Raw genomic sequence first — 16438 nt, 5'->3', positions numbered from 1 at the left:
CAATAATTGTGATGGTTGCCAGAATTCAATATAATTTGCGCAAATATAACTCAGAATGAGTAACTATTTTCGACCGCGTACTGGAGCACGGCGCAACTGTATATTCGCTTATAGCGCAAATATCGCGATAAAATGCATGAACACATCCGTTCTTGAACATCAACGCTTCCAAGGCGAACAACCGGGCTCTTATTCTGAAAGCCAGAAACCACAAGTCAATATCGGCGCCTTGACGCGGATGAGCAGAAAATTAATTGGCAATAAACATATCGTATGCCTTCGATATTGATCTGAGCAGAGCCCGGTCGCCTTGGATTTCCGCAACAGTTGTATCAAATGATCGCGTTTAGGGCGGAAGTCGTCGTGTGAAGCGTTGTTGTCGCTGGTTGTGGCTTACCGAAGAAAATGGAGCACATCCGAACGCCAAAGGTAACTAGCTAACATTTGTAGCTCAATTCAGCGGATCCGATGGGGACAGATCATCGGCCTAGTCAGTGGTTTTAGACGTGACATCGGCGTGTCACGCTTTTTAAGCACCAGGTGAGCAGGTGTCGCTTAGCAACATTAAATGTCAGACGTGGAGAGCATCATCGAACTGAGAAACCCACTGAACCTGGAGCAGGTTACTTCTCTCATTTTGTTTACACATCCACGCCCTTAGATCAATATGTCGCTTTGGATCCAATGCAGTCAATAAGAGCGTTTCTTTACGTATCGTCTTTGCAAACGGCAGACACTGATTCATAAATATTAGCAAGTGTTCAGTCATCGATTTTCGGAATAATTAATTCAGGAGCACCCTGATTGTTATCGAAATGATGTCAATGTCGTTTGGGCTAAACACTTTTGCCATGAAAAACAGGTGGTTTCATGGATAATGTGTCATAAAATATCCCTCCCTCCTTGTTAAACAATGTTATCTCACCCACTGAGCAGGAAAAGGCCTGCAGCACTTATCAATGAGGTCCATCATTCATTCAAATTAAAGTAAACATCAGTAAGTCATGCCTGTAATGTTGCTCATGATTTTTCGACAACAACAACTCACATACCCCTTTTGCAACCCTCAATACCAAGATCAATCAGTATGGACATCCACCAGTCAGAGAAAAAGTACGGATGGACTTTAGGAAAGCAGTGAAACGTTTAGACCTTTAGAGGTTTTTCATGATGATAATGGAGTATTCAACCGTACATATACATGTAAAATACTTGGTGCTAATTCTAATTCTAGATCAGGGAGATTTTATGTTCAGTTTAGTTTACAGGGTGTGGCTCAGCTGGCTTACTAAAAGCCGCTTGTTTACACAGACAGAACGTTGGTTAAGGGTGTGATTCTTTCAAAAGTAGAAATGGTTCATGTTTTGGCAAGCCTTGTAGCAGCCTGTATATTATAAAATAATGAAGCCCTCTTTGCGTCACACCGTCTTTGCTTTTTAATGAAGATCAAAAATTCTGTTTTGATTAAATGTTGAGGAATATATTTTCCCCCTTCATTGTCGTGGAGAAGTGCAGTCATTTCTCAGGCACTCGCACCGACACTTCCTGTATTAAGAGTTACGTCCTTTCAGTGGTTGCCGGGAGACCATTTCTACCATTTCATCATATCTTACACGCAGGAAAACGGAACCAGGCAGAGGAAGTCTGAGTCAATACAAACTGATGAATCATTAGAAATAAGAGAGAATCTCCAGTGTGCCTCAGCGTCAGTGAAAGACACCGCTATTTTGTGCCTAATGGATTCCAGCAGTGGATTTTGGAGCATTATATTACAGACTGCACTCACCAGGAACATCAGTACTTGGAAATGAGAGACATATTTTCAAAAAGTCGAATGCGAAAAAACATGTTATACGCAGGTGATACTTTCCCCCCAGGACCCATGGGTATATTATTTAACCAGCCTACTTTGACTGAGAAATGCAATCCAGCAAACTAAATTGTTAGATGAGGTTCTTTGATGCATGGTGTGAAATGAAATGCATGTATGAAGCACCTCAATGTCCTGAAGGTTAGAATTATCTGGTGCCATGCAATCTCAACCTTTCACCAGTAGGGGTGTAAGAAAACATCAATACACCTGTTTTTTTTTGTTTTCTGCACAGAAGCATTGACAGTTCTTTGTTATTCTTTTGTTACAATATGTCTTGCTAATTTTGTGAATAGACTATTTAACTAGTGTTGCTGCACGTCTCTGCCAATGAATGTATTTGGGGGACGTACTGCACAGAATTGAGGCCCATACACTGAAAAAAACGACTGAAAGCTGAAATGTTTTTTGTGCTAAACAGTTTTATTTGGTGATACTGAGGATTAATCGTATTTTATAGAATTGGGTTCAAAATCATCTCTACTAAACTATGCTGTCATAATATGTTTTAAAAAATGGGTTATGGTGGAAATTCAGTTCACTTTTTGAATGTGTTTTGTGTATTTGCTTTGGATTTACTTTTGCCCCAATGATTTTTGGTAAAGGAAACTGCAGGTATTCTACTTCCCAATTTCATATCCATATAGCCCCTCATCAGCATGGGTTTCGACATTATTGACTCCAGAATATGCACTGTGCATGAACGCTGAAACAGCGGTATATATATCACAAATCTATTAATGCTACATGGTGTACTCTGACAAATGGAAAGATGTAAAAAAAATGCTTTTACAATTATATGATTTCGTAATTTTCATTATTTTATTTGCTAATATAATTCATGGATTTTTGAGAATACATTTTACTTGAAGAAGCATCTTGAAAGACCCTGAGCAGTTCAACAACTTAAGGGGAACATTTGACCCGAAATCCGATATTGACAGTCATGAAAAAACCTGCATTTGTGACCAAAACATGGTGGTCTTTTGTGGGAAGTTGATATGTTTAAAAGTCCCCCAAATTATTTTTGTTTCATATACTTTTTATAGTTTCATATAGTTTTTCAGTGTCCACGGTTTATAAACAAATAAAAATCCTTTTTAAATGTACGTCTACAGTCAAGCTTTTTCGTTGTTGCATTGCTTCTCACATTAATTTGGTCACACGCTGCGAGGACCAGTTAGCCAATGTTCCGACACGCTCTGCTGAACTATCATCAAGATATCTCTGTCCCGCTGCTATTTTTGTTATGTTTGCAGGTGGAGCAGGTGCGACTGTTGGATCGCTTCAGCAACAAATCCACCAATGGTACTCTGTATCTCACAGCCACGCACCTCATTTTTGTGGAGAGCAACTCTAACAACTCTGCAGCACAAGAAGTCTGGGTGTGTATTTCTGTGACAAAGTCTAGTCCATATGCTGATACAGTACATATTTCTTCTGGTGCAGTTTTTCTGTTTTTCTTTAATTTATTGTTTTTGTCTGCCAAATTGAAATGTATAAAGCTTGCTGTTATGATGAATAGCCTTGAGAATGAATTGGTGCCATTAATAGGATGCAGAAGTCTGCTTGTGCTGCTTCCCCATGGCCTACCTTTTAAGAAGATGCATCACTGTGTCAGTGACCTGCCTCTAGAGTGGTTCTGCTCACTTAATGTGGATAAATGACTGCTGAAACACTCAAGGAAGATACTTTATTGATGTGAATGCATTGCTTAATTTCCATTTAAGTTCCATCATTTGGAGCTTTATCATATTTTTAACTCCCATAAATCATCCCTCGTTCATGTAGATCCTGCACCACCATATTGCCTCAGTGGAGAAGCTCTCTCTCACCACCACTGGCTGCCCGTTGGTCATTCAGTGTCGCAACTTCCGGGTGGTTCATTTTGTGGTCCAAAGGGAGAGAGACTGCCATGATATCTACAGCTCACTGTTGCGTCTTCTGCGTCCAGGTGGGATTTTTATTTTATTTTATTTTGGTTTATTTTCTCCTAGGTTATTTCAGTCATGATTTGTAACTCTCCTCTGTAATGCCTCCCTCATGCAGTAGCCTACGAGGAGCTCTATGCGTTCTCCTACAACCCCAAACAGAACGACCAGCAGAGAGAGGAAGGATGGCAGCTCATTGACCTGGGGGCAGAGTACGAGCGGATGGGCGTCCCGTGTGACCAGTGGCAGCTCACTGATGTCAACAGAAACTACAAGGTGGATGATGACTTGTTGTTGATGAACAACATATATAATGATCATGTTCCTCACCGAAGTGACACTTAAATCAGAAAAGCAAATAAGAGCCAAAAAGTTCTGCCAGTGTCATTTTATTTTCTGACCGGCGAAGGAAACGTTCTCAACAGCAAAATAAGGAAGAAGCTTCCTGGCAGTTAAACATGGAATGTGCTGACTGTGGCTGAACCTTGGCCATGTCACTGTCATTAAGTATGGTTCACCAAGTCCCCCCAGACAAGATGTTTCGATTCCTTCATTGAAGAAGTGAAGAGTTAGATGACGAAAGTTGCTGACAAAATGAAATGTGCCTGAGTAGCTAAAGAATACCTTTGAGAAATTAATCAGCTGACTGCACCGGTCTTTCTGGCAGAGGTCTTCCATAAGCCCAAGGAATCTGTCATAAAATATTATTTGATCATCATTCTGAAATAATTTCTTATACTGAAGTTTATATTTTTATCGGTTAACCAAACAAAAGTATAAACAGAAATTGGTGGTCTAGTACAGATAATTAACATAACAAGAAATAATTATTGCCCAGATCCTTGAGGGACAGCTTTGCTAAGATTTGTCTTACAAAGCGAAGAAGCTTGTGTCTCAATCTCTTGCCTTTTCTTGACAGGTGTGTGAGACATATCCACGCGACTTGTATGTTCCCATCACAGCCAGTAAGCCCATCATCGTGGGGAGTTCCAAGTTCAGAAGTAAAGGACGCTTTCCCGTGCTCACATACTTCTACCAGGAGAAGAAGGTACTGTATGATTGAGACATTTACCTGCAAACCCCTTGCAGATACTGTACAGTATACTAGCACATGATTCAACCCTGGCACATTTTCTGCATTGAATTCTTCTTTAAACTTGACTGTGCTCTTAATACATTATTTGAAGGGGAGGAATTAAAAGTTTGTAGAAAACTGACCCATGGAAATGACAAAACATAAGGAGGGATTTGTGATTTTGTCACAATATTTCCATAAACAATTAATGTGATCATCTACAAAACCATCCCCAATAAACAATGTGATTTAGTAATCCGAGTTTTTAAGCAAAAACTAAGGAGATTTATATTGCTTTTTACAGGCAGCAGTGTGCCGGTGCAGCCAGCCTCTCTCTGGATTCAGTGCACGATGTTTAGAAGATGAGAGTCTCCTGCAGGCCATCAGCAAGGCCAATCACAACAGCCGGTTTCTGTATGTCATGGATACTCGGCCCAAGGTAAACAAAACGTCAAGCACAGAACCATGACACGAATCCTCTTTCAAGGAATAGTTCGGTGTCCATATTTTAAGGCCTGACCCGTGTTTCTGTCTTGCAGTTGAACGCGCTTGCTAACCGAGCAGCAGGCAAAGGCTATGAAAACGAGGATAACTATTCCAACATTCGCTTCCAGTTCGTAGGCATCGAAAACATTCATGTGATGAGGGCCAGCTTGCAGAAGTTGCTGGAAGGTAAAACCTGAGACATGAACCATACACATGCAGTCAGTTTTTTTTAAACAATATGCTTTTGTGTCTCAGTTATTGGAACCAGATCCCTCACCATGAGTGACTATCTGGTAGGACTGGATAGCAGTGGCTGGCTGCGACATATCAAGGCTGTGCTGGATGCAGCCATCTCTCTTGCAAAAGTACTTTCATTTTCAGTGTGCATAGCTGATTTTACACATCCACTGGCCACGGTTTGAACATAACCTGCTGATGTTCCTGTTGAAACTGTAGGCCGTGACAGTGGAAGGAGCCAGTGTGCTGGTTCATTGCTCTGACGGATGGGACAGAACTGCTCAGGTCTGCTCTCTGGGGGCTTTACTCATGGACCCCTACTACAGAACCATCAAAGGCTTCATGGTACCAGCCGCACACATTTTAGAACTTTATTTTTCAGCCTTGCTATCGCTTACTTCTTAAAATTTTGTTTCAGGTTCTCATTGAAAAAGACTGGATCTCATTTGGTCACAAGTTTGCAGACAGGTGGTTAGATTTTATTGCTAAATGTTTTACAGCTATAAAAGTCTGAATTTTACTGTTTATTATTCATGTGAGATGAGAGTCCTGCCATTTTCATTTCCACCCTCACCATTGGCTCTTCATCAAACAAATCAGCCTCCTCCTCCTTAACCCATCTTATATGTCACACCTGTCCTTCTCTTCCTGTCCTCATTGCCACCTTGTTGCTTTTCTTTGCTGGTTTTTGAGCTATCAAAATCAGCAAGTCGACCATTCCAGCCTCAGTTTGAAAAGGTCATTCGAGCTAGCGAGAAATGACAAATTCATAACTGAATAAATATTCATTTTAACTGTGTATTTCTGTTTGTTTTTTCTGTATTTTTGTAAACACTTTTTTTATGTGTAGATGTGACCAGTTGGGCGCAGACCCAAAAGAAGTGTCTCCAATTTTCACTCAGTTCCTGGAGTGTGTGTGGCAGCTGACAGAGCAGTTCCCTCAGGTGAGCAGCAGCACCGCCACCGGCAGAATGGTTCTATCCATCAGCATTAATGCCCTTTCTCACTTCAGGCATTTGAATTCAGCGAGTGGTTCCTGCTGCAGATCCACGAACATATCCATTCCTGCCAGTATGGAAACTTCCTGGGCAACAACCAGAGACAGAGAGAAGAGCTACGGTGAGGTCATGCACACGTGTGAGAGAAATTTATCTTGGAACTCATGAGGCTGCGTCAGTGGAACTTAATCCCATAAATGACAATCTACAGTAGGTGGCTGAATCAGGTTTAACATCCTATGCCTCTCCTGGTAGAACTATATAATGAGCATGCAACTTCAGCAGTTTGGTTTTTCATGAGCTCCTTTTTTAATTTTCAACTCACAGCTTAACACATGGGTTTTGTGCTGGTCTCAGTGAGTGACATACACGTTTCCACAGAGCGTCTTGGGTAGTTACTCATATAAGGCTGTTTACAATGCCTGACCATATCTGGGCTCCCAATGCCAGCGATAGACCCAGTGGGACCCTCTGAATGGATGGTAGTGACTGAAAAAATTGAGTCGAGTTGTGACGGCTGCCATATTTGTTGCTGTGGTTGCTAACTTAACTTCTCAAACGCAGTGTTGCCGTCATGAAATCAGTGAAATACATGTCGTTGAATCAACAAACTTTGCCTTGAAATATTCAATGAGAACGAGAGCACATGCCCAAGTGTGGGCCACCTTGCACATGTTTGCAGCCCCATCCGAGTCTAGTGTCCTCAAGTGTTCTGTAACAATAAACAACGATGTCAACAATCTCAACTGTTACAGGATCACGATCTTGCTGTCTCTGCTGTAAATAATATACCAGAAATAGTTGTATCTCCTTTGTTTGTTGTTGTTAAAGGCTTTTCCTCTCAGTAACTTCTGTCACCAAACAAACATTGTGTCTTATTTACTAAGTATGACTTTCTCTCACATGTTCCAGGATAAGGGAACGGACTCACTCCCTGTGGGCGTATCTAATGAGCGAGACGCACAACTACATCAATCCCTTTTACAGTCCTGCTTTTTCCGAATCACATCCGGTGTTGGAGCCATCGACCCTGCCCTACAATTTCAAGTACACTGAGTGACCTCTAATCATATTTGTACAGTGTTTGTGCTCGTCCTTGTTCTTGATGCTATTATGAACCTGTTTCCAAGGTTCTGGAGGAACATGTACCACCAGTTTGACAGGTCCATGCACCCCCGGCAGTCCATCCTGAAAACTATCCTGACTCTGAGAGAGAACAGTCACAAGGCGGAGAGAACAGTGCAGGCTCTGGAGAGTGTGAGTTTCTGTTGCTTTTATGTTCAAGCATAAGCACTATGGTCCTAACAACGTTTTCTTTTTTTTGTTTTGTTTGTTTTTTTTAATACTAGCAGGATTCAAATGGTGAAAAGTATGAGTCGAGAACTACTGTTATATATAAACAGTCTTATTTGTATTTTTGTTTTGATTAAGTACAGTATACTCCATAATATTAGCCGCACCACTAAATCTAAGACGGACAATAAGCCGTACCTGTCTATAAGCCGCGGGTGCAGTGGTGCACTGGCTTAAAAATGTATGAGGATCACTTCCAAACTAGTTTTGAATACGGGGTCCAGCATCAAGACTGACTCATGAAACAAACTCGGCAATGTTCTGAACTTAAACTGCTCACATCTTTGATTTACGTTAAAGCGCTCAAAATGCGCTGTTTTCACCTGAGTGTCGGAAGTTCCAACGCACTAGCCAGTCTCAGCTGCTGCTACTCGTCGATGGTCCTCCAGGAGATTGGCTCTGTTGGCAGGGTTCCCGACACTCAGGCGAAAGCCGCACATTTTGAGCGTTTCAAGGCAAATAAAAAGCCTGTGATGTCATGGGTTTGATGTGACGAGGCTCAATATTTTGGCGGCATGACGCTCTTTAGCCTGTAAAAACAAACATATTAGCTGGGTTGTTGCATGAGCCACAGGGCTCAGACCGAAAGAAAAAAGTAGCAGAAATGAGGGGAATAAAATTGTATCCTTCTTGTCTGACTATTAAATTTTTGAACATTTTTTAAAGAACTTCCAGAGTTGCCTTTTATGGACAACTCGCAACGGTGTCTAGTGTGGCTCTTTGTTGACCAATAATTCTTGAATTCTTTCAGAGACTTCATGAGCTGGGTGTGAACCCCCTTGCCACCGAGGACTCCCCTGCCCCACCTCCCACTAGAGACCAGCTCTCAAGCACCTTCCCGCCCCGACCGGACTCCCTGATTCTGGGCGCACCAATCAACCATAAAGAAGTGCTTCAGCAGGATGAGGATGAGGAGGAAGCTGGAGAGGTGGGCGACGAGGCCACAGAAAGCACCGACACGGAGCGGACAGTAGAGGGCAGCAGTGGCACGGAAAGCAGGAAGCAGAGCTATGGCGAGCTGGAAGAGGCTTACAGCAGTGATTTGGCCAAAGAAGAGCCAGCTGTGGTCAGTCTGGAGTTCGGAGTTGCACGCATGACCTGCTGAAAATAAACAGGGATATTATGGGATGCTTAGGGACTCATGGAAGCTCTCTGTTTGTTCAATGTGTGTATAGTCTATATATCTACGGAAGGTATCGGATCTTATCATTTTTTTAATGAATGTTCAATTGAAATATGGATAATAACAAAGTATGAGAATAAAATCATCCACCATTAAAACATTTCTGAATTTATTTACATTACAATCCTCACAGTTTTAACAGTATCTTTTGACAAGCCTGACGAAATATTTTTATTCTGACATGTTTCACCTCTCAAGTCACTTATACAACTTAAGATACAAATACTAGGATGAAAGTCTCGATGGCGGAAATAAATCTCACATGAATCAGATTGCTAAAGACAGTTAGAAATTTGTTCATTGCTTGGTGAGGAGAGCAACATATTCTAGTCCGAGGCATCGCTTTCAACCATTAGTGGCCAGGAGAACCTGTGACTCATTACAGCAAATTTTGAAATACAGTTTCCAAGTTTACGTTACTTGATAAAGACGTCAACAAAAGCTCAATGCCGTTAGCATTTAAGAAATGAATACGTATCATGTCATGACAGGTTAATTATATTGTGAGACAAGACAAGTACTGTACAGAGCACAAATATGAAAATGGTTTGATCCATGCCAACCCTCATTGTTACACCATCGATGAGCTCTTCATCTGGAAGTTAGCGAGAGAGAGTCATTACATGTTTTTACCTCATTAAAAAAAACAATAATGTTGAATTTTACAGTAAAGACAAAAGGGAAAAAAGTGTATTTTTGTTCATGCCATTGGCACTGTTCAATTGAATCTCAATAAAAGTCATATAATAAGCCCAAGGTCAAGGAGCAGCCTGATTCAGAGTTAGCTCATTGCCTCCAAAATAGACTCTCCAAGACTCTCACATTCAAAATTTTGTTACCTTGTTCGTACAATATCATTATTATGTGACAGCGAGCCACATTTGTTGCTGAAACTGGGTGCATCTTCCCAACCAACAATTACATTAAAATTACATTACACTGACGCAATCTTTTTCTTGTCAGTTTATGTTCTGAGGACAGCTGGGACATGTGACATCATTCAAACCTTCACCTTTGGTAGAGTCATATCTTCAATAAGAATAAGAATATTGATACCATTTTTGATACATTGTCATATCTATGTATCATCAAATCATCATTTGACAAACCCCTCTCCTTTTGTGCTGAATGTTTACAACAAGGAAGTGTTAAATATGGTTGGTTTCTTATTTAAGTGCTTCCTTCTAATTTCTGTTCCTCACTCATATACTCTTCTCTGAAATCAGCTTTTGCGCAAGAGTATTTTTCTTTTAGATTTCTTTGGTGTCTAAACTCCATTCTTGATAGAATCCTAAACACGTGTGCCAGAGATTTTTTTTCCTCTGTGATGCAGGCGGAAATGAAAATGTTGCTGGATGCAGTTTTACTGAGTTTTTTCTTCATTTCAGGTGAGTGATTAATTTTTGTTCAGTTTGTTACTCAATTGTCTTTAGTTGTGGTTAAAAATGTGTCTGTGATATCAGCTGTCCGATGTTTTCACAGGTGTTTCTACATGTGACCAGGCTAAAAGCCTGAAAACTAATTTAAAAAGAAGCCTGGTGGCTCTGACTGGATCCTGTTTGTTAATCCCTTGTGAATTCAAAGTTAACGACCCAAAGTTCTCTGGACCTCTGACTGGCTCGTGGCTTAAGGGAAGCCCTAATTTTGATGACACACGACTTAATGTTGTTTATATGAGCACCCAGCAAAGCAATCTTTACTCAATGCAGTTTATTGGAAACCTGATGGAGGGAAACTGCACCACCCGTCTTTCAGATATTGTCACAAGTTACACAGACTACTACTATTTCAGAATTGAATCCAAGGAGTACAAAGCAACAGCTTCCTGTGATGCTCTTAATATCACTGTGCTTGGTAAGAAACATTCTGCTTATGGATGTGCCTCTGGTGTTTTCAACATGATGGCCAATGCTTTTTAAGAATGTACTGCATCCATCTGCTTGTGTTGTGAATCACACACCTTACGGTTTCCATCTAACTGTCTTTTTAATTTGAATGTAACTTCCATCTGGAAAACAAATTAGAGACAAATTACATTTTCTTCATTGTCGTTTAGTGTGGTTAGGGTGAGATGATGTGTGTGGATCCGCTCTTTCATGAGATGTTCTTTTTCTCTTTTCTCGTTCACAATTCTGAGAACAACATTAATGCTTCACTCTTCGTTAATACATTTGTGAACTGAACCATCACACCATTCTGGTTTAAAGGTGTCTTGGATTTTGTTTCAGATTCTCCTCCAAGCCCTAAACTGCATGTCTCTGGTGAGCTGAAGGAGAACAGCTCCGTCACTCTCAGCTGCTCGGCTGTCACTCCGTGTCCTCATGCTCCTCCCAAACTTTCCTGGAACTACACAGAAGAGCCTGTGTCCACCACCAACAAAAACACAGACCAAACTCCTGTGACCAAAATCCAGAAAACCATCACTCTGTCAGACAAACATGATGGGTTATCTGTCAAATGTTCTGCTGAATATCCAGTGAAAGACGACACGAAGAGAGCAGAGGGGAACTTACTTCTGAACGTTACATGTGAGAAGTCCAGTGTTCATAATGACTAAAGCGATGTTGTTTAAACCATGCTTCACTTTTCTTCCCATCAGATTCTCCTAAAACATCTTTCAGCATCCATCCCTCAGCTTCTGTGCCAGCAGCAAGCTCTGTGAACCTGAGCTGTCTCAGTAGAGCAAATCCTCCTGCCAGCCAGTTCACCTGGTACCAGAGGAGCAGTGATGGAGACACTGTAGTTTCACGAGGTCAAAACTACACAGTTTTTAATGTGACGCACACAGTAGTTTTGTTCTGTGTGGCCCGAAATGCTCTTGGAGAAGGAACCTCAGAGGAAATACAGCTGTGGGTTTCAGAACAAATTCATTGGATGATCAGTGGAGCCATCATCGGTTTTGTCATGCTTGTTTGTCTGTTCGTCTGTGTTTGGTAAGTTTGACCTCTTGTGACTCCATTTAACACTTCCTAATTGAGCGCTTAATGCAGCTGAAAGTGAAGGTCTACTTCTGATTCATTTCTTTGTTTCACTCAAGTTTTCATGTGTTCTTCAGGAAACTACAGTCAAGAGTTCAAACTCCTCAATGGATACAGTCGAGCCCTCAAGTGGGTCAAAAGGTCAGCTTTGATTCTAGAATCTAAATTATATTTCTATTGTAGTTTACTGCACAAAATGTGCACTTTGCTGCTCCAGCAAATGGTGACTCCTCCAGTCAAATAATGAATGAAAATTCAATGTCTTCACATGGTCCTTAACCCCTCTGGCATCTCTCACCAGCTGGACATCTGAGGTGGTATTTTTACCAGGTGTCCCCAACATAGATCGTTTCAGGATGAAGAAGCAATTTGTTAAATACAAGCTTGTAACAGATGATCTGCCGTGATGTTTCAGTCAGATGCCAGTGTCTGGTTTCAAAAAGAGCTTTAAAAATTAACAATACAATAAATTAAATACCGAAGTGAACTTGTCTGACATTTCCCCCTAGATACAAATCTCTCAGGGGTCAGCTTCTGCTTTGCATGAAGAGGGAGAAGTCCATTATGGTGAAATTGACTTCTCGAAGAGGAACATGGACCGGACAGCTGCTGCGGTGGACCACAGGAGACAGCAGCAAGACACTGTCTATGCAGAAGTCCGTGTCTCTGACTCCTCTCCTGGTGCCACACAGGCCGTGGCAGATATTCCTGGGGACCTTTATGCTCAAGTGAACAAATCATGAGCCACGTGGTTTATTTCTTATTGCATCTGTTAACTTCATTTTTTCTTTCCCTTTTATTTTATATCTGAGCATTTATTGCACTGAATTATTGAATTGAATATTTTATTTGCAACTTTCAGAAACTATTCAGTGGTGCGTGTTTCTCACTTAAAAATTATGTATTGAATACGTGTAGTAATAATGTTTTTGTGCATGTATACACAATTACATGTGACGCCATTATCATTTAGTAAATATTTCTGATGCAAAATGGATAAATGAATGTAATAAAAATACTGCAGAAGGTAATTTCAATGGAAATACTTTATTTCATTTGTGTTTGTTTCTTCATTCCTAGAAACATCCATCACCACATTCATGAACTTGTTCGTCACTCATCTTTTTCACTATTGAATAATTTATTAATACAGGATATTATGATGACATACGCTGGTATGTTACACCTCAGTATTTACCACCAGCATTTCAGCTCTTGTGAGGTTCTTCAGTTGTCACTGATGTACCAATCAAGTGTGGTTTGATGAGAGTTATACTCTCACTTTCAACACCCAGCTTAATTTTATAAGCAGGCAGCGCGTCTTCCCAACCAACCAAGTTAGTCATTATCCAGATCTTTTTCATCTCACATGATGTTCTGAGGACAGGTGAGAGATGTGGCACCATTCAACCTTTGAAATACAGCAGGCCGAATCTCATCTTTAATCAGGTTTTCCCTTTTTCTATAAGTTTAGAATATGAACACAATTTTTTATTCATTTTCATATCTACATAACATCAAGTGTTGGACAAACCCCTCTGCTTTTAGGCCCAATGTTTAGATGAGGAGGAGTTTAGATGAGTTTGTGTTTTTATTTAAGAGCTTCCTTCTAACTTTCTTCCTCTTCAGCCTCATCCTCAGCTTTTATCAAGTGAGTCCTTGAGATTTTATTTTATTTTAACTTCATTATTACTGGGCAAGAAAACTTCAATTCTTGTCTGAACACCATAGTTCAGAGATAGCTTAACATATGCCAGGAATTGTATTATTATTATTATTTCTTTTCACTATTCATCTTCAGGATGCTGTGTTTGTGGATGCAGGTGGAAATGAAAATGTTGCTGGATGCAGTCTTGCTGAGTTTTCTCTCTATTTCAGGTCAGTGATGTCAGTCAATTTTTTGTGGTATCATTTTTGTGATATCAGCTGTCCAATTTTTTCACAGGTGTTTCTACATGTTACCAGCCTGAAAGCCTGAAAACTAATTTAAAAAGAAGCCTGGTGGCTGTGACTGGATCCTGTTTGTTAATCCCTTGTGAATTCAAAGTTAAAGACCCAAAGTTCTCTGGACCTCTGACTGGCTCGTGGCTTAAAGGAAGCCCTCATTTTGATGACACACGACATTGTGTTGTTTATAAGAGCACCCAGCAAAGCAATCTTTACTCAATGCAGTTTATTGGAGACCTGGCGGAGGGAAGCTGCACCACTCTTCTTTCAGATATTGTCACAAGTTACACAGACAACTACTATTTCAGAATTGAATCCACGGAGTACAAAGCAACAGCTTCCTGTGATGCTCTTAATATCACTGTGCTTGGTAAGAAACATTCTGCTTATGGATGTGCCTCTGGTGTTTTCAACATGATGGCCAATGCTTTTTAAGAATGTCCTGCATCCATCTGCTTGTGTTGTGAATCACATACCTTACGGTTTCCATCTAACTGTCTTTTTATGAATGTGACTTCCATCTGGAAAACAAATTACAGACAAATTACATTTTCTTCATTGTCGTTTAGTGTGGTTAGGGTGAGATGATGTGTGTGGATCCGTTCTTTCATGAGATGTTCTTTTTCTCTTTTCTCGTTCACAATTCTGAGAACAACATTAATGCTTCACTCTTCGTTAATACATTTGTGAACTGAACCATCACACCATTCTGGTTTAAAGGTGTCTTGGATTTTGTTTCAGATTCTCCTCCAAGCCCTAAACTGCATGTTTCTGGTGAGCTGAAGGAGAACAGCTCCGTCACTCTCAGCTGCTCGGCTGTCACTCCGTGTCCTCATGCTCCTCCCAAACTTTCCTGAAACTACACAGAAGAGCCTGTGTCCACCACCAACAAAAACACAGACCAAACTCCTGTGACCAAAATCCAGAAAACCATCACTCTGTCAGACAAACATGATGGGTTATCTGTCAAATGTTCTGCTGAATATCCAGTGAAAGACGACACGAAGAGAGCAGAGGGGAACTTACTTCTGCACGTTACATGTGAGAAGTCCAATGTTTATAATAACTTAAAACAATGTTGTTCAAATCAAAGCTCAAATCTTCACTTTTCTTCCCATCAGATTCTCCTAAAACATCTTTCAGCATCCATCCCTCAGCTTCTGTGCCAGCAGCGAGCTCTGTGAACCTGAGCTGTCTCAGTAGAGCAAATCCTCCTGCCAGCCAGTTCACCTGGTACCAGAGGAGCAGTGATGGAGACACTGTAGTTTCACAAGGTCAAAACTACACAGTTTTTAATGTGATGCACACAGTAGTTTTGTTCTGTGTGGCCCGAAATGCTCTTGGAGAAGGAACCTCAGAGGAAATACAGCTGTGGGTTTCAAAACCAATTTATTGGCTGATTGTACGAGGCCTCATTGGATCCATTGTGCTTGTTTGTCTGATGATCTGTGTTTGGTAAGTTTGCCCTAAAATGATTGTTAAATAACTTATTGAGCTAATGACTTCTAAAGTAGCAGATCCTGGTCTATGTACTGACAATGCTATCGTCTAAATTAAAATTACATTAATAAAGAAAATACTTTAAAAAAAAAAAAAAAAAAAAAAAAAAAAAAAAAAATATATATATATATATATATATATATATATATATATATATATATATATATATATATATATATATATATATATATATATATATATATATATATATATACTTAATTGTGTATTTTGTGCATGGGCACATTTTTTGTTAAAGAGGATTGTAGGAATACGGAACTTTGGTAATCCCAGCCAGAGCTGTTGCCACATCAGTGTGAGCTTTTTTTTTCCCTTACATTTTGCAGGACACTCAGGAATTCAAACACTTTAATGCTACACATCTCTGCGGGTTCAGCTTCCTGTCCACGTGAGGTCGAAGCAGACGTTCCTTGTGATGAAAGTGACCTTCAACAGACACTTGCCATGGTGGACAGCAGCAGACAACAGGCGGAAACTGTGTATGCAGAAGTCCATGTACCTATTTCCCCTACTGGTTCCACATAGACTGTTGCAGATGTAGTTCTGGGGACCTTTTGCTCAAGTGACATGACATGATGAGCAGCATTTTTTTCGAATACTTTCCTCCTCTGAAACCACACATTATTTTGTTTGTATCTTTATACAACAGTAAGTGTTTCTTACTTAATGCAAAGTTTTGTGGAAAAAGAAAAAAACATATGGAATGTGTGAAAATATTGACAAGGTAAAGAAATAAACACAATGGATTTCATCTCAATTACTATGATTAAACGATCATTTTAAGCAGACGTGGTACCGCTGGTCATTTTTTGTCGAGACAAATGCGACATCGCCTGGCAATAGTGGAAATGACATCAAACAA

At 40.4% G+C, this 16438-nt stretch overlaps 2 protein-coding genes across 2 annotated transcripts; both read left to right on the top strand.

Annotated features, from left to right (window-relative positions):
• The first annotated feature begins 210 nt into the window (after positions 1-210).
• On the top strand, positions 211-9217 carry mtmr6 (myotubularin related protein 6). Its single transcript, XM_053859214.1, has 15 exons — positions 211-429; positions 3130-3255; positions 3662-3824; positions 3920-4077; positions 4721-4849; positions 5181-5315; positions 5416-5548; positions 5618-5727; positions 5819-5944; positions 6018-6067; positions 6450-6543; positions 6612-6718; positions 7510-7644; positions 7728-7854; positions 8702-9217. Exons 1-15 carry the CDS (start codon positions 406-408, stop codon positions 9053-9055), a joined length of 1971 nt encoding a protein of 656 aa, XP_053715189.1. The 5' UTR covers positions 211-405; the 3' UTR covers positions 9056-9217.
• Positions 9218-10378: 1161 nt separating this feature from the next.
• LOC128755970 (B-cell receptor CD22-like) lies at positions 10379-16294 on the top strand. The gene is given in 11 exon segments (XM_053860087.1): positions 10379-10521; positions 10616-10987; positions 11362-11661; positions 11733-12066; positions 12189-12252; positions 12621-12839; positions 13935-13989; positions 14057-14428; positions 14800-15099; positions 15180-15513; positions 15903-16294. Coding segments are annotated over 11 exon segments (2610 nt in total). The 5' UTR covers positions 10379-10460; the 3' UTR covers positions 16102-16294.
• The last annotated feature ends 144 nt before the right edge of the window (positions 16295-16438 follow it).

This window comes from Synchiropus splendidus, chromosome 3, assembly GCF_027744825.2.
Source record: "Synchiropus splendidus isolate RoL2022-P1 chromosome 3, RoL_Sspl_1.0, whole genome shotgun sequence".
Lineage (NCBI taxonomy): Eukaryota > Metazoa > Chordata > Actinopteri > Syngnathiformes > Callionymidae > Synchiropus > Synchiropus splendidus.
This window is presented reverse-complemented; position numbering and strand designations above follow the sequence as displayed.